Source organism: Bombina bombina, chromosome 1 (genome assembly GCF_027579735.1).
Source record: "Bombina bombina isolate aBomBom1 chromosome 1, aBomBom1.pri, whole genome shotgun sequence".
NCBI classification, from domain to species: domain Eukaryota; kingdom Metazoa; phylum Chordata; class Amphibia; order Anura; family Bombinatoridae; genus Bombina; species Bombina bombina.
Window position 1 is genome coordinate 43,470,493 of NC_069499.1, and position 24,440 is coordinate 43,494,932.

Consider the following 24,440-nt stretch of genomic DNA (forward strand, 5'->3'; position numbering starts at 1 on the left):
ATATGTGTATGTGTGTGCATTTGCGCATGTGCATGTGTGTATTTGTGCATGTGTGTGCTTATATATGTGTGTGTGTGTGCGTGTGTGTTTGTGCATTTGTGTTTATATATGTGTATGTGTGTGTGCGCTTGTGCGTGTGTTTATATATGTGTAGGTGTGTGCGTGCGTTTGTGTGTGTGTGTTTATATGTGTATGTGTGTGCATTTGTGCGTGTGCATGTGTGTATTTGTGCTTGTGTGTGTTTATATGTGTGTGTGTTTGTGCGTGTGTGTTTATATATGTGTATGTGTGTGTGCTTGCGTGTGTGTGCGTTTGTGCGTGTGTTTATATGTGTATGTGTGTGTGTTTGTGCATGTGTTTATATGTGTACATGTGTGTGCTTGCTTGTGTGTGCGTTTGTGCGTGTGTTTATATGTGTATGTGTGTGTGTTTGTACATGTGTTTATATGTGTACATGTGTGTGCTTGCTTGTGTGTGCGTTTGTGCGTGTGTTTATATGTGTATGTGTGTGTGTTTGTGCATGTGTTTATATGTGTATGCGTGTGTGCTTGTGTGTGTGTGCATTTGTGCGTGTGTTTATATGTGCATGTGTGTGTGCTTGCTTGTGTGTGCGTTTGTGCATGTGTTTATATGTGTATGTGTGTGTGTTTATATGTGTATGTGTGTGCGTTTGTGTGTGTGTTTATATGTGTATGTGTGCGTTTGTTTATATGTGCATGTGTGTGTGTTTGTGCGTGTGTTTATATGTGTATATGTGTGCTTGCGTGTGTGTGCGTTTGTGCGTGTGTTTATATGTGTATGTGTGTGCGTTTGTGTGTGTGTTTATATGTGTATATGTGTGTTTTTGTGCGTGTGTTTATATGTGTATGTGCTTGCGTGTGTGTGCATTTGTTCGTGTGTTTATATGTGTGTGTGTTTGTGCGTGTGTTTATATGTGTATGTGTGTGCATTTGTGCATGTGTATGTGTGTGTGTTTGTGCGTGTGTTTATATGTGTTTGTGTGTGCATTTGTGCATGTGTATGTGTGTGTGTTTGTGCGTGTGTTTATGTGTATGTGTGCGTGCTTGCGTGTGCGTTTGTTTATGTGTGTGCGTGTTTGTTTATATGTGTATGTGTGTGTGTGCTTGCATGTGTGTGCGTTTGTTTATATGTGTATGTGTGTGCTTGCGTGTGCGTTTGTTTATATGTGTATGTGTGTGCTTGCGTGTGCGTTTGTTTATGTGTATGTGTGTGTGCTTGCGTGTGTGTGCGTTTATGCGTGTTTTATTTTTCAATAAAAAAGTGTTTGCCGTAACAAACATATGCAGTATACTGTGAAAGGAAATCTTTTTGGTATTGTGTATTGTGAAGACCCTGCAGATGGTGCCTAAATGGTCCACTGAATCTGCATAAAACCAGTGACAAATCAGGGTTTCCATGCCAGCTTCTGTTTAGGGACATAACATATGTTGCTGCCAATGTTTTATTTACAGGTTTTTGTTTGCAGACTCCCTCTAGTAAAATTATTGTTAGACTCAAAATGTATTTCCCTATCACGGGTCAATTAGGTTTACGAGATCCAGGTTCCTGTTATTGCTCAACCGTAAGGGGAGGTCACACTAAATACTTGCCCCTTTAGCAAAACTGTTTATCTGATTTATCCTCACACGTACTTCAGTTTGCCGTATAGCCAAGGGGTGAGGTGCTTAGGAAGTGTAAAAGCCAATAATGAGGAGCAGTAAAAATGATCTACTAAACAAAAAATGTCACCAAACGGGTGGGGCCTCGTGGACTCTGGCTACCATAAAATAAATTGATTTATCATGTAAGATATAAATTATGTTTTCTTTCATATAGGTGGTGAGAGTCCTAAAGCTGTTAAATATGGGATATAATACCCAAGATGTGGAAGTCCACAAGTAACAAAGGGAGGAATAAAATAAAAACAGCTTTTTTCACTGAGAAATTAAATCCATAACCTGAAAATAAGGTCTTTTATGACAAAAACTCAATATACTTACCCATAGACACTCGCCCACTTAATAGCAGACAGCCAAGCCAGCACTGAAACATATCAGTAGAGGTAATGGAATAGGAGTATAACGATCTTTAAAGGGAGGCAGAAGATGAGTCGCTGCGACCAAATTTACAGATAGCCCATGAAAGATTTTCCATGAGGTGAAAACATTGTATCATGAGGCAACACTCTAATCACATCCCTCTCACAAGCTCTGAACTCTGATGGGAACCGGGCTTCAATATGATCTGAAGAAATCAAGCACATCATCATGTTTCAACCACCTCCTAAGGAGGCAAAGTATAAAACTGAGGTATGAGTGAGGTGGGAGGGGTTTTATAGGCTTTTGAGGTTTGGGAAACTTTGCCTTCTACTGGTAGGAATGTATATCCCATACATAACAGATCGTGAACTCTTGCCACCAATATGAAAGAAATTAATATTTCACATTCCAATGTTCTTCACGTAGCAGAATAATTTCTATTTTTTATTTATATATATTTTTATATATATATATATATATATATATATATATATAAATGATATTTTTTAGTAAAATATATATAGCTATATAGTAATATCTATTTATAAATATTTAGAACATATTGCCCTATATTAATATTCGAATGTGAAATATTAACATTAAATATATTCGGCTAGATTACGAGTTTTGCGTTATGGTGAAAAAGCAGCATTATCAGGTTATAACGCTGCTTTTTCACTACTGCTGCTATTACGAGATTTGCAGGTTTAGGGGCACCGCACATTTTTTTGGCCAAATTGCGTAAAGTCTTTTTTCAATGGGATTTTCATAGCGCCGATATTACAAGCTTTTCCTGGGAGGCCAAAAAGTGAGCGATACACCCTATACCGTCAAGATTCGTAACGCATTCTAAAGTCAGTAGTTATGAGTTTTACGCTACAAAGCTGTAACATAAAACTCATAACTAAAGTGCTTAAAAGTACACTAACACCCATAAACTACCAATTAACCCCTAAACCGAGGCCCTCCCGCATTGCAAACACTAAAATAAAATTATTAACCCCTAATCTGCCGCTCCGGACATCGCCGCCACTATAATCAGCATACTAACCCCTAAACCGCCGTACTCTCGCATAGCAAACACTAGTTAAATATGATTAACTCCTAATCTGCCATCCCTAACATCGCCGCCACCTATCTACATTTATTAACCCCTAATATGCTGCCCCCAACTATACTAAAGTTATTAACTCCTAAACCTAAGTCTAACCCTAACACCCACTAACTTAAATATAATTCAAATAAATCTAAAGAAAACCTACTATTAATAACTAAATAATTCCTATTTAAAACTAAATACTTACCTGTAAAATAAACCCTAAGCTAGCTACAATATAACTAATAGTTACATTGTATCTATCTTAGGGTTTATTTTTATTTTACAGGCAAGTTTTTATTTATTTTAACTAGGTAGAATAGTTACTAAATAGTAATTAACTATTGACTAACTACCTAGCTAAAATAAATACATATTTACCTGTAAAATAAAACCTAACCTGTCTTACACTAACACCTAACCGTACACTACAATTAAATAAATTACCTAAATTAAATACAATTACCTAAATTACAAAAAAAAAACACTAAACCCCACTAAATTACACAAAATAAAAAACAAATTTCAAGATATTTAAACGAATTACATCTAATCTAATAGCCCTATCAAAATACCCCCCCCCCCAATAAAAAAAACCCTAGCCTAAACTAAACTACCAATAGCCCTTAAAAGGGCCTTTTGCGGGGCATTGCCCCCAAAAAATCACCTCTTTTACCTGTAAAAAAATTACAAACAACCCCCCAACAGTAAAACCCACCACCCACACAACCAACTCCCCAAATAAAACCCTAACTAAAAAAACCTAAGCTCCCCATTGCCCTGAGAAGGGCATTTGGATGGGCATTGCCTTTAAAAGGGCATTTAGCTCTATTGCTGCCCAAACCCTAATCTAAAACCCACCCAATAAACCCTTAAAAAACCTAACACTAACCCTGAAGATCCACTTACAGTTTTGAAGAACGGACATCCATCATCAACGAAGCCGGGAGAAGTCCTCAACGAAGCTGCAAGAAGTCCTCAACGAAGCTGCAAGAAGTCCTCAACGAAGCTGCAAGAAGTCCTCAACGAAGCTGGGAGAAGTCTTCATCCAAGCCGGGAGAAGTGGTCCTCCAGACGGGCAGAAGTCTTCATCCAGACAGCATATTCTATCTTCATCTATCCGGCGCGGAGCGGGTCCATCTTCAAGACATCCAGCGAGGAGCATCCTCTTCTTACGGCGACTCCCGACGAATGAAGGTTCCTTTAAGTGACGTCATCAAAGATGGCGTCCCTTAGATTCTGATTGACTGATAGAATTCTATCAGCCAATCGGAATTAAGGTTGAAAAAATCCTATTGGCTGATGCAATTAGCCAATAGGATTGAACTTCAATCCTATTGGCTGATCCAATCAGCCAATAGGATTGAGCTTGCATTCTATTTTCTGTTCCAATCAACCTTAATTCCGATTGGCTGATAGAATTCTATCAGCCATTTGGAATCTAAGGGACACCATCTTGGATGACGTCACTTAAAGGAACCTTCATTTGTCGGGAGTCGTCGTAAGAAGAGGAAGCTCCTCGCCAGATGTTTTGAAGATGGACCCGCTCCATGCCGGATGGATGAAGATAGAATGTGCCGTCTGGATGAAGACTTCTGCCCGTCTGGAGGACCACTTTTCACAGCTTGGATGAAGACTTCTCCTGGCTTCGTTGAGGACTTCTTGCCGCTTCGTTGAGGACTTCTCCTGGCTTTGTTGACGAATGATGTCCGGTCTTCAAAACTGTAAGTGGATCTTCGGGGTTAGTGTTAGGTTTTTAAGGGTTTATTGGGTGGGTTTTAGTTTTAGATTAGCGTTTGGGCAGCAATAGAGCTAAATGCCCTTTTAAGGGCAATGCCCATCCAAATGCCCTTTTCAGGGCAATGGGGAGCTTAGTTTTTTTTAGTTAGGGTTTTATTTGGGGGGTTGGTTGTGTGGGTGGTGGATTTTACTGTTGGGGGGTTGTTTGTATTTTTTTTACAGGTAAAAGAGCTGATTTCTTTGGGGCAATGCCCCGCAAAAGGCCCTTTTAAGGGCTATTGGTAGTTTAGTTTAGTCTAGGGGGGGTTTTATTTTGGGGGGATTTTTTATTTTTGGGGGGCTTTTTTTATTTTGATAGGGCTATTAGATTAGGTGTAATTAGTTTAAATATCATGTAATTTGTTTTTTATTTTGTGTAATTTAGTGTTTGTTTTTTGTAATTTAGGTATTTGTATTTAATTTAGTTAATTGTATTTAATTAATGTAATTTATTTCATTGTAGTGTAAGGTTAGGTGTTAGTGCAACTCAGGTTAGGTTTTATTTTACAGGTAAATTTGTATTTATTTTAGCTAGGTAGTTAGTAAATAGTTACTAACTATTTAGTAACTATGCTACCTAGTTAAAATAAATACAAACTTGCCTGTAAAATAAAAATAAACCCTAAGCTAGATACAATGTAACTATTAGTTATATTGTAGCTATCTTAGGGTTTATTTTACAGGTAAGTATTTAGTTTTAAATAGGAATTATTTAGTTATTAATAGTAGGTTTTCTTTAGATTTATTTTAATTACATTTAAGTTAGTGGGTGTTAGGGTTAGACTTAGGTTTAGGGGTTAATAACTTTAGTATAGTGGCGGCGACGTTGGGGGCGGCATATTAGGGGTTAATAAATGTAGGTAGGTGGCGGCGATGTTAGGGGCAGCAGATTAGGGGTTAATAAATATAATGTAGGTGTCGGCGGTGTCGGGGGTGGCAGATTAGGGGTTAATAAGTGTAAGATTAGGGGTGTTTAGACTCGGGGTTCATGTTAGGGTGTTAGGTGTAAACATAAATTTTGTTTCCCCATAGGAATCAATGGGGCTGCGTTACGGAGCTTTACGCTGCTTTATTGCAGGCTTTTTTTCAGCTGGCTCTCCCCATTGCTGTCTATGGGGAAGCACGTACAACCAGCTCACTGCTGACTTAAGCAGCGCTGGTATTGGAGTGCAGTATGGAGCACAAGTTTGCTCTACGCTCACTTCTTGTCGTTTAACGACAGGTTTATAAATACCTGTAATACCAGCGCTGTAGGTAAGAGAGCGGTGACAATAACATGCAAGTTAGCACCGCACCTCTCATAACGCAAAACTCGTATCTAGCTATCTAGATCTAGCCGATAGTTAAGCATTTTATTAAATATGAATATTGCATAAATAGGATTTTACATGTTTTTAGCTACTTGACTACAAAGCACTTCGATGCACACATATATACAGTATATATATATATATATATATATATATACACACACATATGCATTTATGTGTTTATATGTGTATATATGTCTATAAATACATATATACACATATAAATACATATGTACACACATATAAACACACTCATATATATATATACACACATATGCATTTATGTGTTTATATGTGTATATATGTCTATAGATACATATATACACATATAAATACATATGTACACACATATAAACACACTCATATATATATATATATATATACACACATATGCATTTATGTGTTTATATGTGTATATATGTCTATAAATACATATATACACATATAAATACATATGTACACACATATAAACACACTCATATATATATATACACACATATGCATTTATGTTTTTATATGTGTATATATGTCTATAAATACATATATACACATATAAATACATATGTACACACATATAAACACACTCATGTATATATACACACATATGCATTTATGTGTTTATATGTGTATATATGTCTATAAATACATATATACACATATAAATACATATGTACACACATATAAACACACTCATATATATATATATATATATATATATACTTATAAATTTTTAGATATGTGAATGTATCTCTATATGAAATCCCTTTGCAGTCTTTTTTTCTAACACCTGAGACATCATATCTTTGAGCCCTTATAATGTTTTTATGCAATTTTTGTAAAAATAATTTTTATTATATAGTATTATTATGAGTGTAACTCTACTTTTAAAAGTATTTTTAATGTTTTTTGTGCAACTTTTTGGTCGAGTGTAACAGTTAACTAGATTTCTAAAGTCCCGCTAACCGACTTGCATTAAATTCAATTGCGTTTGAGCGAATGTGTTTACTTTCAACTCGTAATACTTCCGAATGCGCAAAGAGCCGTGATAAACCTTTTCACTCACTTGCAACTATTAGCGCACCACTCGTAATCTAGTCTAGATTTTGTAAAATTGCACAAGGTCACATTCAGTTTATTTTAAGACATGAAAATGCTGGCTACTGAAAAGTAAAATAAAAAATTTGATCAAACTCTCAGCATTTTTTTTTTTGGTCAAGTCAGCATTGTTTGGATTGCTGTGACACATTGGGAACACTGCCAGTAAAGATTAATTTAATAAATGGTACAGGAATATTTTTCAAATTCACTTTCACTGATGATTTGAGAATAGCAGTTCCCAATTGTTTTGCACTGGGACAGTCTTGGCATCATCTTGATATGCGTAACATGCCTGTATAGCTTTCAACCACATTATGGGGCAGTGTGACACATTATTTTAAGACTGTTCTCTAGATCACATCTTCTTTGTAAAATCTGAAATTTAAATTTATTACATATAACACCAACTATGGTTGTGTCACAATAAAATGCTAGAATGTTATTTAAATACTTATACTATGCTTGTGCACGCTTTCCCCATAGACATCAATGGGAAGAGAGTGTTAGAAAAAACCTAACACCTGCGATCGCAGAATGAAAAAAACACCCTAACATAAACCCCACGTCTAAACATCCCTAATCTGCCCCCCACCGACATCGCCGACACCTACATAAACGTATTAACCCCTAATCTGCCGCTCTCAATATCGCCGTCACCAAAATAAATCTATTAACCCCTAATCTGCTGCTCCCGATATCGCCGCCACTATACTAAAGTTATTAACCCCTATTTCCCTGCACTCCAACATCGTCCACACAATAAAGATATGAACCCCTATTCCGCCGCTCCCTGACATCGCCGCCACTAAATAAAGTTATAAACCTCTGGCCTCCCACATCACTACCACTAAATAAAGCTATTAACCCCTAAACCGCCAGCCCCCCACATCGCAACAGCCTAAATTAAACTATTAACCCCTAAACCTAACCGTAACCCTAACCCTAAACCTATCACCCCCTAACTTTAACATAATTAAAATAGAGCTAAATTAAACTTACAAATATTAACAAAATAATTCCTATTTAAAACTAAATACATACTTACATGTGAAAACAAACCTAAGCTAGCTACAATATAACTAATAGTTATATTGTAGCTAGCTTAGGTTTTATTTTTATTTCACAGGAAAGTTTGTATTTATTTTGACTAGGTAGACTAGTTAGTAAATAGTTATTAACTATTTACTAACTACCTAGTAAAAATAAATACAAACTTACCTGTGAAATAAAACCTAAGCTGCCTTACACTGAAAGCTTACATTACAAAAATAAAAAAAACCTACCATTACAAAAATTAAAAAACACTAACCCTAACCCTTAAAATGGCCTTTTGTAGAAACACCCCCTAACAGTATACAAACCCCCACCCCCCACACCCACAAAATAAAAATAAAGTAAAACCTAATCTACCCATTGCCCTGAAAAGGGCATTTGTATGGGCATTGCCCTTAAAAGGGCATTTAGCTCTTTTTCCTGCCCTTAACTGGGCATTCAGCTTTTTTAAGAAATGCCCAACCCCTAATCTAAAGAAAAACTCACCCAAAAAAAGCTTTAAAAAAAACCCACTAACCCTTCTTTAGGTACTCACAGTTGCTGAAGTCACGCTTAAATGATCTTCATCCCGGTGGCTCCATCTTCATCCAGGCAGCTCCATCTTGATCCATCGCGGGACCGGCATCTTCATCCCTGCGGAGGTGGAGCAGTCGATGCAGGGAGGCAGAGGTCCAAGGCGGAAGTCCATCGATCCGACGTGGAGGTCCTCTTCATGCGATCGTCTGCCGCACACTGAGGATTGAAATGCAAGGTACCCCTTTTATACTGGGGGTACCATTGCATTCCTATTGGCTGAAAAAATGGAATTAGCCAATAGAAATTAGGGCTGCTAAAATCCTATTGGCTGTTCAAATCAGCAAATAGGATTTAAGCAGCTCTCATTCTATTGGCTGATTCGAATGTAATTCGAATATTTGTAATGTTAGTGGGTCTTTGTAATTTTTTATTTTTTTTAAAAAAAAGCTGATTTCTTTAGGGCAATGCCCTACAAAAGGCCCTTTTAAGGGCTATTGGTAGTTTATTATAGATTAGGTTTCTTTTATTTTGGGGTGTTTTTTTAAAAAATTGGTATTAGAATAGGAATATTTTTTATTATTTTTGATAATTCCTTTGTTATTTTGTGTAATGTTTTTTTTTCGTTTTGGGGTAGTTTTTTTTTTTAGATTAGGGGTTGGGCACTTCTTAAAAGAGCTGAACACCCTTATAAGGGCAGGAAAAAGATCTGAATGCCCTTATAAGGGCAATGCCCATACAAATGCCCTTTTCAGGACAATGGGTAGATTAGGTTTTACTTTATTTTTATTTTGTGGGTTTGGGGGCTGGGGGGGTTTGTATACTGTTAGGGGGTTTGTTTTTCTTTTGTAGGAAAAGAGCTGATTTCTTTAGGGCAGTGCCCTACAAAAGGCCCTTTTAAGGGCCCTTGGTAGTTTATTATAGATTAGGGTTTTTTATTTTGGGGTGTTTATATCATTTTTATTATTTTTGATAATTTCATTTTTTAATTTTTTTTGTAATTTTAGTGTTTTTTATTTTTTGTAATGGTAGGTTTTTTATTTTTGTAATGTTAGGTTTTAGTGTAAGGCAGCTTAGGTTTTATTTCACAGGTAAGTTTGTATTGATTTTAACTAGGTAGTTAGTAAATAGTTAATAACTATTTACTAACTAGCCTACCTAGTCAAAATAAAGACAAACTTTCCTGTGAAATAAAAATAAAACCTAAGCTAACTACAATGTAACTATTAGTTATATTGTAGCTAGCTTAGGTTTGTTTTCATAGTTAAGTATGTATTTAGTTTTAAATAGGAATTATTTAGTTAATAACTGTAACTTTAATTTAGCTCTATTTTAATTATGTTAAAGTTAGGGGGTGTTAGATTTAGGGTTCGGGTTAGGGTTAGGGTTTGGTTTAGGGGTTAATAGTTTAATTTAGGTTGTTGCGATGTGGGGGTCTGGCGGTTTTGGGGTTAATAGGTTTATTTAGTGGTAGTGATGTGGGAGGCCAGAGGTTTAGGGGTTAATAACTTTAGTATAGTGGCGACGATATCGGGGAGTGATGGAATAGGAGTTAATACATTTTATTAGTGGCAGCGATGTCGGGAGCGGCAGATTAGGGGTTAATAACTTTAAAATAGTGTTTGCGATGTGGGAGGTCTTCGGTTTAGGGGTTAATAGGTAGTTTATGGATGTTTAGTGTACTTTGTAACAGTTTAGTTATGAGTTTTATGTAACAGTTTTGTTGTGTAAAACTCATAACTACTGCTCTCAGATGGCGGTACGGATCTTGTCGTTACAGGGTGTAACGCAAGCTTTTTAGCCTCACCGCAAAACTCGTAAAGGCAGCGCTATGGGAATCCTATGAAAAAACTTTTTTTGAGTGTGGGACTGACGTTGTGTTACAGGCTAAAAGGCTTACGGTACAGCTATACTGACAAGACTTGTAATGGCTGCGTTGCTGTTTTAACGCTGAAATGGCCATTTTTTCAGTGTTAAAACATGAACGCACTTTTTTTTTTTTTCCCCCCCCCTTACATGTCCCCTACTTTCTTCTTAACCTCCTCCTTCTCTACTACATGTCTCCTCTCCTTCTCAAAACTTGGCGCGGATGAAATGTTTTAGATGAGTATCTGAATATGTTTTTTCTTTTTTTTCTTTTTTATTTCGTGTTTATATAAATATGGTCTTTATGTTTGTATATTGAAAAACAAAAAAAAAAATGTTTAGTTGAAAAATCAAGCTGCAATTTACAGAGTTCCGGGCAGATATACCTAAGGACAATCAGCATATAATGCCTTACGGCATGGGGCAGGTTACTGCCGACACCTGGCGGGGGCCCCCTCGTGCCTTATGTCTAAAATGGACTTTACCTTACATTTCTTGGAACTTTACCCATACCTTTCTGGATTACGCACTTTTTCTAAATGTATGAAACTGTACGGTATTCTAACTCTGTTATGTAATCATATTATTTTCAATAAAGCTTGTTTTGAAAAAAAACAAAAAAAAAAACATGAACGCACAACTTGTAAACTACCTAAATATTTGGGGGCCTATTTATTATGTGTCTGTCCAACATGATCCAATCAGCGGATCATCTCCGACAGACATCGCTTAATGCACAGATCAATACGCTCTCCGCATTCAGCATTGCACCAGCAGCTCTTGTGAACTGCTGGTGCAACGCCGCCCCCTGCAGATTCGGGGCCAATCGGCCGCTAACAGGGGGCTGTCAATCAACCTGATCGTATTTGATCGGGTTGAATTGTGGCGAATGTTGTTCTCAAAGTGTTGGATTATTCACTGACGCATCTGTTGGCAGATTGTGAGCCTCGACCCATCCTTGCTCTTGAAGGACTAGGCCTTTTTTGGAGGCTCCTTATACACTATGATTACACGATTGCCTCACCTGTTTCACATCACCTTCTTATTTAAACTTCTCACATCGCTATTAGTCCTAAATTGCCCCTGTCCCAACTTTTTATAGAATGCGTTGCAGTCATCAGATTTGAAATGAGTCTATATTTTCAAAAATACATTAAATTCACAAAGTAAAACATAAAATAATGTGTTACTAATGTGTTTTCAAAATAATACAGGAAGAATTGAATTTTCAAATGACTCCTTTTGGTTTTGGTTTTTTACATTTTCCATACTGTCCCAAGTTTTTCGGAATTGGGATTTTAGTTCCTATAGCTGAGTTGAGATTTTCCTCTGACTATTAGATGTTAAAATGTCTATGGATACAAACACCACTGTGCAATCTACAAACCTGTTCTGTTTACGTTTTGTGCTTGTTAAATTACTGCAGTAGAAGGCGGGTTTCAGTTCCTATTCGAGTCTCTAGAAGTCAAGAATGTTCTTTTGCGCATGTTTTGCAATGCGGTCAACTGCCTTTGTTTTTTTGTATTTATGTGTTAATTTAGAGCCTCTAACATGTAACATATTAAAATGTCTTTTATTATTGGTATTTCAAAATTTGAAACACATTTTAAAACATGTAAACACTCACACATACAATACAATTCTATAAATAATTAAGAATTTTGACTGATAATTTTACATATAAAAGGTAGCTATAAATATGAATATTTCATATATTAAATACTGAATTATTATATATTAAAGTAACTGATTATATAAACAGAAAATGTATTAACAAAAGTCTGGCTAAGTAAATTTGCTTAGTACATACTTAAACATGTCTGTCTATTGCAGCTTAGTCGATCACAGGTGAATGTTGCAAGTGCTAAGCCAGGTTTTCACATTATCTTTTACAGTTACTAAGCAATAGAAATGTGCATGTGTTTTTTCATGTTGTTTTCACAAAACAAATATCCGAATGAATGCACCTCTAAATTTAAAGAAAACATAGAAATACGTACGAAATTCATCAGTATTCATTAATTTCCTTTAAATCACCTTAGGGGTTAAAATACTTACCTTAGCACAGCAGATCCCAGGGCCTGCACTAAAGGTGAAGGGGAAATTAACAAAAACAAAAGAATATTTCAGAATTCTTACCTACACGCGAAGGGCTGGCTCAATCATGAGACCCAGTGGGTTCAATAAACCCAGGCAGCACTTGACAAGGGGCAGCACTTCAGTTACTAAGTCAGTAAGTATCAGACCCAGACCACATCCGTCCTCTGTCTCTTTGGGGGAAGTCGCAGGCTCCCAGCAGCATAACCTCATCATGCACAAAGACACAGTACTGGTTTGGGTAAACATTCAAGTAGGATATGTGGATAAGCATTAGTTGCATGCAGGTAGGCAGGCTTAGTAAGGTCAGTGGAGGCCTAGTAAGTTGATATGCTAATCAGTAATGTTAGTACTGGGGGGGCATCATTTCATTCTCAGACCCAGGCAGCACAATGTCTTAAACCGGTCCTGTACACGTGCTGGAGAGCACACTAACCCCTCTTCTTACTCTAAAGCCTGGTCTGCGCTAACTGGAGGCTTTGTGCGCTCGGCTCCTGGGGCCTGCACTAAAGTTAGTGCATTCCCAGGTAGGCAAGTGTTCTCAGGCCACAGTTAGAGCGGGCCGTGTTCTAGTGTGAAGAGGAGGGATTAGCGTGCTATCCAGTACGTTTAGGTATTTTAGCTACATGTCAATTTTTCCCCTTTTTTCTTTTTAAACATTTACATTTGTTTAATGAGCACAAATGTAAATGTTTAACTAAAATTCGATATTCGTTTCTTTTTTTTTTTTTTTTTAAAGCAAGTTTTATTAAGAAATCAAGTTAACAATAGAAAATGAATAAAGCGAGTTTAAGAATTATATGAATTACGTTTGACAGCACTTGAGGAGGCACATAAGGTACAAAGAAAGTTCTGGGTGTTCTTATATGACTAGATTATCGGATGCCCATATGTTTGTTTGTCTTATCAAGGCGAGAGAAGAGGATAAGCCCCAATCAGGAGAAGAGAGTCATATAGGCCTTGTGAATAACTTGCATATATTTAATCTATGTATGTATGATCATATGTGATATTTGGTTATTTTTACCGAATATTCAAGGAAACAAATTTCCCCAAATATTCATTATGAAAATTTCGGATAAACTGAAAATTTTTGGGCTGCACATTTCTACTAACCATTACCAATTTGTTTTTTTTTCATCCTTGATTCTAATTTTGAGTGACATTTTAATAGAATCATGTGAGCCCTAAGGTTGACCAAATACCGTGGCTGAAATAATTTCCTATTTTTTCCTATTTTTTAACAATATGTATATAGCACAGACGTGGAAATCATTTGTAGAAGCACTTTCAGACTGGTATCCAAAATCTTTTTATTCCCTGCTGAATTATTTTCAGCTCTCTTTCGACCTAGTTCTTAAAATAGTCCCTTTTTATATCTCAGGTAGATTCTTATTATTCCTGTTTAAATAAATATAAATTAAGAGAATAAAGAAAATGAAAGTAAAAATATAAATTTGTCTAAATTAAGAAAATGAAAATGAAACTTTTTTTTTAATTTTATTTCTGTTATTGCATAGATTATTAAAATGCCATTATAGTGTTAAACTTACATGCTCTAGTCCATTAGACCATGTCATTTTAACACTAGCAATACTGTAATGCCATGAATTTAAACCCTGCACAGAGGTTAAACACATAGTTAAAGTCTTGCCATAACCAGATCACACTGCTGGTTCTGAGTAGGACTTTATATGATTAAGCCCTTTAAACACATAGCATTAGTGCATTTTATTTTAACACAATAATGGCCCTTTAAGTAATATTATATCTGGGTTATGCTACTTTTTACTGCAGATGTTACCGACCCAATCTGACTTCTAAAAGGGGTGCGCATTTAAATTCATGTTGGATATTGCTCGAGTAATAAATGAGGATGCACTAAGCTGATAGTACTTAGCTAGCAAAGTTCTTCATATAGGTCTTTGCTATCATTTTAATAATATTAATAATAATAGTTAACATGTCTTCAAAAATGCTAAATTTTACTGTTGTATGTTGGATTGCGCATAAGTTCAATATTTAACTCCCCACTAAGGATTAGATTACAAAGGGAGAGCGAATTTATCGCTCGCCCGTAAAAGTGAAAATTCGCCCTTTGGCAAGTCTAGGGACCATGGGATAAGCACAATTTTTAAACAAAAGGCATTTGTATCAAATGTGCTGCAATTTAGCTGACCCTGCTACATGCTGAACAGTGATTGGCTAGGGATAGGATCATGGGTAGGCCCAGGTTTAGGGATAGGATTACTGTTAGGCATAAGTTTAAAGATTGGGTTAGGTATAGGGTTAGGGTTAGGTATAGGGTTAGAGTTAGGTATAGGGTTAGAGTTAGATATAGGGTTAGAGTTAGGTATAGGGTTAGAGTTAGGTAAAGGGTTAGTGGTAGGGTTAGGTATAGGGTTATGAATAGGGTTATGGATAGGGTTAGGGTTAGTTATAGGGTTAGGTCTAGGGTTATGACTAGGGTTAGGTATAGCGTTATGGATAGGGTTATGTATAGGGTTAGGTATAAGGTTAGGTATAGGGCTAGGTTTAGGGTTATGGATAGGGTTATGGATAGGGTTAGGAATAGGGTTATGGATAGGGTTAGGTATAGAGTTATGGATAGGGTTTAGGTATAGAGTTATGGATAGGGTTAGGTATAGAGTTATGGATAGGGTTAAGTATAGAGTTATGGATAGGGTTAAGTATAGAGTTATGGATAGGGTTAAGTATAGAGTTATGGATAGGGTTAAGTATAGAGTTATGGATAGGGTTAGGTATAGAGTTATGGATAAGGTTAGGGATAGGTTTAGGGTTATGTATAGGGTTAGGTATAGGGTTATGGATAGGGTTAGGGAAAGGGTTATGGATAGGGTTAGGGAAAGGGTTAGGAATAGGGTTATTGATAGAGTTTTGAATAGGGTTCTGAATAAGCCTAAGGTTAGGGACAGCGCTAGAGTTTGTACTAGGTGTTGCACAATTATCCCACTAATCCACCAGGATCACATTCAATAAATCTACTTTGGTTATGCTCTGGATGATATCTTCTGCGTTGTGTAATAAATGTAATAACCCCTAGTGTCACCTTACCACACACTTGTACATAATTCACTCTTTACCACCAGTCACGGGTAAATATTGTATATGTAGTGCTACAGAAATATAGCCACTATACTGTACTAATAGTAATTCCAGGTTAAATTAGTTCCCAGACACAGTTCAATTCTTTACCAGAGAGAGAGCTTTAATTAGAATCTGCCCAAATTACAGAAAGGTTACAGGGATAGTTACATAAAAAGGTATTCACTCATACTCCCAAACCCACAAAGGGCTTTTTTTCGTGTGGAGTGAAATTTATCATTTTCGAACAAGCACTGACCCGAAGCGCCCAAAAAGGCGAACTTCAAATATCGCCAACGCGTTAAAATCTTCCCCCCAATAGTCTTTAATGGAATGCGAAAAGTGGAAAAAAAACTAACACCCTTACTCTCACGCTAACCAGATCACGTTTAAACAAGTGTGCTAACCTGACATTATGTTCGATTTATTCTTAAATAAATATGTCTATATATGTCTGATGTTTTTTTTAATAAAATATCTACAGTCATATGCAAAAGTTTAGGCACCCCTGACAATTTCCATGATTTTAATTTATAAATGATTGGGTGTTTGGATCAGCAATTTCATTTTATTCTATCAAATAACTGAAGGACACAGTAATATTTCAGTAGTGAAATGAGGTTTAATGGATTGACAGAAAATGTGCAATATGCATCAAAACAAAATTAGACGGGTGCATAAATTTGGGCACCCCAACATAAATATCACAATAATATTTAGTAGAGCCTCCTTTAGCAGAAATAACAGCCTCTAGACGCTTCCTATAGCCTGTAATGAGTGTCTGGATTCTGGATGAAGGTATTTTGGACCATTCCTCCTTGCAAAACATATCCAGTTCAGTTAGGTTTGATGGTTGCCGAGCATGTACAGCCCGCTTCAAATCATCCCACAGATTTTCTCAATGATATTCAGGTCTGGGGACTGGGATAGCCATTCCAGAACATTGTACTTGTTCCGCTGCATAAATGCCAGAGTAGATTTTGAGCAGTGTTTTGGATCGTTGTCTTGTTGAAATATCCAGCTCCGGTGTAACTTCAACTTTGTGACTGATTCTTAAACATTATTCTCAAGTATCTGCTGAGTTTGAGTGGAATCCATGCAACCCTCAACTTTAACAAGATTCCCAGTACCGACACTGGCCACTCAGCCCCACAGCATGATGGAACATCAACCAAATTTTACTGTGGCTAGCAAGTGTTTGTCTTGGAACGCTGTGTTCTTTTGCCGCCATGCATAACCTTGTTATGACCAAAAAACTCAATCTTTGTTTCATCAGTCCCCAGCACCTTCTTCCAAAATGAAGCTGGCATGTCCAAATGTGCGTTTGAATACCTCAAGCGACTCTGTCTGTGGCGTGGGTGCAGAAAAGGCTTCTTCCGCATCACTCTCCCATACGCTGAATTGTTGAACGATGCACAGTGACACCATCTGCAGCAAGATGGAGGTGGTCTGCAGGCTGTTTTTGACCGTTCTCACCATCCTTTGCCTCTCTGATATTTTACTTCTGGCCTTAACAATAACTGTGCCTGTGGTCTTCCATTTCCTCACTATATTCCTTGCAGTGGACACTGACAGCTTAAATCTCTGTGATAGCTTTTTGTAGCCTTCCCCTAAATCATAATGTTGAACAATCTTTGTTTTCAGGTCATTTGAGAGTTGTTTTGAGCCCCCCATGTTGCCACTCTTCAGAGGAGAGTCATAGAGAATAACAACTTGCAATTGGCCACCTTAAATACCTTTTCTCATGATTGGATGCACCTGTCTATGAAGTTCAAGGCTTGATGGGCTCACCAAACCAATTGTGTGTTCCAATTAATCAGTGCTAGGTAGTTACAGGTATTCAAATCAACAAAATGACAAGGGTGCCAAAATATATGCACCTGTCTAATTTCGTTTTGATGCATATTGCCCATTTTCTGGTAATCCAATAAACCTCATTTCACTACTGAAATATTACTGTGTCCTTCAGTTATTTGATAGATCAAAATTAAATTGCTGATCCAAACACCCAATTATTTATAATTGAAAATGATGGAAATTGTCAGGGGTGCCTAAACTTTTGCATACGACTGTATCTTTACCTAGTATATTTTCATTAGAATAGGCGCTCTAATCTACTATATATATATTTGACAAGTAGATTAGAGCGCCTATTCTAATGAAAATATACTCTCTACAAATAATAGAATAGTTTAATATTGACAGCGCCTTTGACAAGGAACACTTAAAATACAATTTTTATTAAAATAATAAAATATCACAAAAAGTGTGTCTGGATTGTGAACCTCCCATCCCAACTGTCCCCACTCCTCAGCTGTCCTGCTTATATCATGAGATCTTTTCTTGGGACAAGCCAACATCCTTGGGAGGGGAAATTACTTTGCATATTTACTTTGTTGTTACAGTTATACTTCCCATTTGCCCTACCACCTGTGTCAGTAATCACATCCTTCCTGAGAATGTAGACGTTTGTTACAGACACATATTTTATATAAAAAAGGCTACATCAGTGTTGCCTCTAAGGCCCCCTTAGCGAGACACCCTGTTTTCAGGGTAAAAAGTGGCTTTAGATAATTCCACCAGGGTAATAGAAGTACTGGCAGCATTGTATAGAATCTCACCAGCCCAGAGCCCTTTAGATCATCAGACCCTAAAAGGCCTTGTTGACTGTATAGGACCCATTATTACATATTAAATCAGGAGAGGGTTCTTTGCTCCGAGCAGCCAATCACAGGCTGCATTGACTACTTACATAGCTTCCTGTTCAGCTAATTCAGCTTTTGATTGGCTGTATGGACTGTGGTTAACCCCTTAGTGACCAGAGCACTTTTCCATTTTCTGTCCGTTTGGGACCAAGGCTATTTTTACATTTTTGCGGTGTTTGTGTTTAGCTGTAATTTTCTTCTTACTCATTTACTGTACCCACACATATTATATACCGTTTTTCTCGCCATTAAATGGACTTTCTAAAGATACCATTATTTTCATCATATCTTATAATTTACTATAAAAAAAATGATAACATATGAGGAAAAATGGAAAAAAACACACTTTTTCTAACTTTGACCCCCAAAATCTGTTACATATCTAAAACCACCAAAAAACACCCATGCTAAATAGTTTCTAAATTTTGTCCTGAGTTTAGAAATACCCAATGTTTACATGTTCTTTGCTTTTTTTGCAAGTTATAAGGCCATAAATACAAGTAGCACTTTGCTATTTCCAAACCATTTTTTTCCAAAATTAGCGCTAGTTACATTAGAACACTGATATCTTTCAGGAATCCCTGAATATCCCTTGACATGTATATATTTTTTTTTAGTAGACATCCCAAAGTATTGATCTAGGCCAATTTTGGTATATTTCATACCACCATTTCACCGCCAAATGCGATAAAATACAAAAAATTGTTCACTTTTTCACAAATTTTTTCACAAACTTTAGGTTTCTCACTGAAATCATTTACAAACAGCTTGGGCAATTATGGCATAAATGGTTGTAAATTCTTCTCTGGGATCCCCTTTGTTCAGAAATAGCACACATATATGGCTTTGGCATTGCTTTTTGGTAATTAGAAGGCCGCTAAATGCCACTGCGCACCACAAGTGTATCATGCCCAGCAGTTAAGGGGTTAATTAGGGAGCTTTTAGGGAGCTTGTAGGGTTAATTTTAGCTTTAGTGTAGTGTAGTAGACAACCCCAAGTATTGATCTAGGCACATTTTGGTATATTTCATGCCACCATTTCACCGCCAAATGCGATCAAATTAAAAAAAAACGTAAAATTTTTCACAATTTTAGGTTTCTCACTGAAATCATTTACAAACAGCTTGTGCAATTATGGCACAAATGGTTGTAAATGCTTGTCTGGGATCCCCTTTGTTCAGAAATAGCAGACATATATGACTTTGGCGTTGCTTTCTGGTAATTAGAAGGCCACTAAATCCTGTTGCGCCTCACACGTGTATTATGGCTAGCAGTGAAAGGGTTAATTAGGGAGTTTGTAGTGAGCTTGCAGGGTTAATTTTAGCTTTAGTGTAGAGATCAGCCTCCCATCTGACACATCCCACCCCCTGATCCCTCCCAAACAGCTCCCTTCCCGCCCCCACCCCACAATTGTCCCCGCCATCTTAAGTACTGGCAGAAAGTCTGCCAGTACTAAAATAAAAGGGTTTTTAAAAAAAAATGAATTTTTTTTTAAGCATATTTACATATGCTACTGTGTAGGATCCCCCCCTTAGCCCCCAACCTCCCTGATCCCCCCCAAAACCGCTCTCTAACCCTCCCCTCTGCCTTATTGGGGGCCATCTTGGGTACTAGCAGCTGTCTGCCAGTACCCAGTTTACAATAAAAAGTGCTTTTTTTGTGTTTTTTTGCTTTTTTCTGTAGTGTAGCTTCCCCCCCCCACCCCCCACAGACAAACCCCCACCACCTTGCTGATTGTTTAAATTTTATTTTTTGATATATTTTTTATTTCCCCATTTTCTGCAGTGTAGCGGTTCCCACCCGCTCCCTCCCCGTGCACGCGCCCGCCCCCACCCTCCCGTGCACGCGCGCGTGCCCGTGCGCGCCCCCAGCCACCCCCGCCCACGATCCCGCCCCCCTTCATATCCACATGGCCATCGATGGCCGCCACCCGCCTCCCGGTCCGGCTCCCACCCACCAACGCAGGTAGCCACCGATCTCCGGTGCAGAGAGGGCCACAGAGTGGCTCTCTCTGCACCGGATGACTTAAAAAGGTTATTGCAGAATGTCTATCTAATTGATTCATTTAATAATTTTCACATGCGTTTAACCGAAAGTTAGGATGCAATGGTACTGAATTTCGCTTTTCAAGCCTTATTTTTAGCAATATTTCATTATTTTTCCAAAGCCTACCAAATCACAAATGAACCTTAAATATTTGTCTTTCTTTTGTGCAGATTGTTGCAGCCATTATGGCAATTACAGGAATCGTCATGATGGCCTACGCTGATGGGTTCCACGCTGACTCCATAATTGGTGTCGCTTTGGCTGTTGGGTCTGCATCTGCATCAGCACTGTACAAGGTATGTGGTGCCCTTTAAAAACTCAGTAGAAAAAATGCGCATAAGGCATGAGCCAGAGGCGTAACTAGAGACCCCAGGGTGCCTGTGCAAAAATCAATGAATGGCCCTCCTCACCAGTACAATGTGAGTTTTATATAATATATATATGTGTATATATATATATACTGTATATGTGTGTGTATGGGTGTCGCGGATTGGTTAAGTAGCAGCAGTAGCAGCAGCAGCAGTAACTTAAGTAGAATTTCAGGATAGCTGTGAGCAAGACTGAAAGTCTGGGGCTCCAGAGTTTGTTACATGGAGCCTTATATCGCTCCTACGGGCTATAAAGTATGAATGGAAGTACAGTACTCACAGTAATAGAAAATGGTAGCCAGTGGGGTAGTCTGCAAGCACTAGTCAGCTTTCCTCTCCTCGAGTCCTCAGTAAAGAATAAAATGGTGCCGGGTTCAGGGCTGGACATCTGAAGACTGCTATGATTGACGAAGTAAGCAGCCTATGGCATGCACAGTGCTGCAGATTCTGGACCCTACCCCCCAAAGACTGTAAAAAAAATTCACTGCTGGCTTATATTATTATTATTATTATCATTTATTTGTATAGCGTGGCTAAATTCCGTAGCGCTGGGTACAATGAAAGGGGTATACAATGACAAAAATTTAGCTAAAAATACAAAACATAAAACTAAACAAATCTAGTACAGGAGGAAGAGGGCCCTGATCCGGAGAGCTCACAGTCTACAGGTTTAGGGTGCAGAGACATAAGGTTGGGGTAGCGTGTTGCATCAGTTTTAGTTGCAGTAGTGAGTCAGGCAGTTCATGTATTAGTTTGGTTTCGGATGAGGGATGGAGGAGATATGGTATGCCTCTCTGAATAGGTGGGTTTTCAAGGAGCGTCTGAAGCTATACAAGGTTGGAGACAGTCTTATGGAGTGGGGTAGAGAGTTCCAGAGGACAGGAGCAGCACATGCAAAGTCTTGTAGGTGGGAGTGGGACATACAAATAACAGGAGTGGAGAGACGTAGGTCAAAGGTTGATCGAAGAGGACGGGATGGGGAATATTTCACAATAAGAGAGGAAATATAGTTGTGAGTTAGACTGTTTAGTGCTTTGTAAGTTAGGGTTAATACTTTAAACTGTATTCTGGAGTATATGGGTAGCCAGTGTAGAGACTGGCAGAGCGGAGTCGCTGATGTAGAGGTGGATGAGTCTAGCAGAAGCATTCATAATAGATTGGAGGGAGGAGAGGCAGTGTTTTGGAAGGTCATTTAGGAGTAGGTTGCAATAATCAATGCGTGACAAAATGAGGGAATGAATAAGTATTTTTGTTGTGTTTTTTTTTGAGTAAGGAAGGGATGAATTCTGGAAATGTTGTGTAGGTGTGAACGGCAGGATTTGGTAAGCGCTTCTATATGTGGGTTTAATGTGAGCTCTTAGTCTAGTGTGACCCCAAGACAGCGGACCTGGGGTGAGGTGTTGAGACTAGAGTCTCCAACTGTCAGAGAAATGTCAGGTGTTGGATGTCTCGAAGGTGTTTGGACAGATTGAGTTGGAGGTAGTGTGAAGACATCCAAGAGTAAATTGCAGAGAGGCAGTTGGAAATCTGGTTGAGTAAAGAGGGAGAGATATCAGGAGAGGAAAGATAGATTTGGGTATCATCAGCATATAAGTGGTACTGGCTATAAGTTTTCCAAGGGAGGTACTCCAACTGAGAGAGGCATAGGATCGCAAGATATGTTGTTAAAGGAAACTGATAAAGACTCAGAGCAGTTTGAGAAATATGAGGCAAACCAGGAGAGGGCTGTGTCTCGGATGCCAAATTAATGTAGTATTTTTAGGAGGAGAGGATGGTTGACTGTGTCAAAAGCAGCGGATAGGTCAAGAAGAATTAGTAAGGAGTCGTGGCCTTTTGCTTTAGCTGATAACAGGTCATTTGTTACTTTAGCAAGAGCAGTTTCTATTGAGTGTTTAGGGCGGAAACCAGATTGTAGTGGATTAAGTAAGGAGTTAGTTGTGAGAAATTGAGTTAGCCAATTGTAGACCAGTCGTTCCAATAATTTTGAAGCAAAGGGAAGTAAGGAGACCGGTCGATAGTTAGAAGGGGTGGAGGGGTCAAGCGAGGGCTTTTTTAGGATTGGTATTATTGACGCATGCTTGAATGTATCTGGAAATGTGCCAGCGGTGAGAGATTGGTTAAAGAGATGAGATAGGGTAGGGGTTAGTGAAGCAGGGAAAGAGGGAAGTTGTTGTGAAGGAATAGGGTCAAGTGGGCAGGTTGTGAGATGAGCCAAGGATAGTAGTACAGAGAGTTCTTCCTCTGTTACAGGGGGAAGTAGCATAGAGTTTTGTTAATAGAAGGGGTGGGTAGGATTGCTGGGTTTGAAGGATGTGAGGTGCAGATCTCTTTTCAAATAGTGTCAATTTTATTTTTAAAGTGATCAGAAATAATCTGAGCAGTGAGGTTGGTAGTGGGCGGGGGTGCAGGCAGACGTAGAAGGGAGTTAAAGGTTGAGAACAGCTTTCTGGGGTTGGATGCATGAGATGACACAAGGGAGGAAGAATAGAGTTGTTTGGCCAGGCTGAGCGCAGATTTGTAGGACTTAAGGATTAATTTATAATGCCGGAAATCGGCACAGGTGCATGATTTCCTCCACTGCCATTCAGCAGCCCGTGAACATTGCTGAAGATATCTGGTCTGTTTGGTGTGCCACGGTTGCCGTTGAGTGATTGATGTACGATGAACAGTGGAGGGTGCAGCTTTGTCAAGTGTTGATTTTAGTGCCGAATTATACTGTAAAGCAACGAGGTTTGGGCAAGAGAGGGATGAAATGTCAGAGAGCAGAGGATTTAGTTGCGTGAAAAAGTCTTTTAAATTCCTGTAAGGTAGCAGTTTCTTGGGGCTTGCAAATATATAGCAGGTAGAGTAAGAGAGAAAGTTAGTAAATGGTGGTCAGAGAGAGGAAAGGGGAAGTTAAGGAAGTTGGAAACGGCACAGAGATTAGGGAAGACCAGGTCTATGGAGTTGCCTTCACAGTGGGTTGGAGATGTTGTCCACTGGGACAGGCCAAAAGAAGTGGCAAGGCATAGAAGTTTAGAGGAAGCTGGCAGGTTAGGATTATCAATGGGTATGTTAAAGTCCCCTAAGATGAGAGAAGGGACATTAGAAGAGAGAAAATATGGAATCCAGGCTTCGAAGTGGTCCAGAAATTGTGATGCTGGGCCAGGGGGCCGATAACTAACTGCAACACGAAGAGCTAGAGGGGAGAAGAGGCAGATAACATGAACTTCAAAAGTGGTAGAAGTAAAACTTCAGGGCCAGGTCACACCTGCTACTAAACCCCACCCCCCGATTGGCGGACCTCAGGGCCCGATCGCAACTGCAACCTTTGCGACCCTGGCAGTTCTGCAACTGGCGTTAGCATCTCCTTCAGTAGGGTGAAAG

The 24,440-nt window shown here is 38.3% G+C and overlaps 1 protein-coding gene across 3 annotated transcripts in view; it reads left to right on the plus strand.

The window, feature by feature from the left end:
* SLC35F4 (solute carrier family 35 member F4) overlaps nucleotides 1–24,440 on the plus strand; it is a 411,231-nt gene that overhangs the window by 343,036 nt on the left and 43,755 nt on the right. For all 3 annotated transcript variants that reach the window (XM_053697324.1, XM_053697323.1, XM_053697325.1), the window contains one exon: nucleotides 20,877–21,002. In XM_053697324.1, the coding sequence (XP_053553299.1) occupies nucleotides 20,877–21,002 (126 nt within the window). The remainder of the gene's footprint in view (nucleotides 1–20,876; nucleotides 21,003–24,440) is intronic.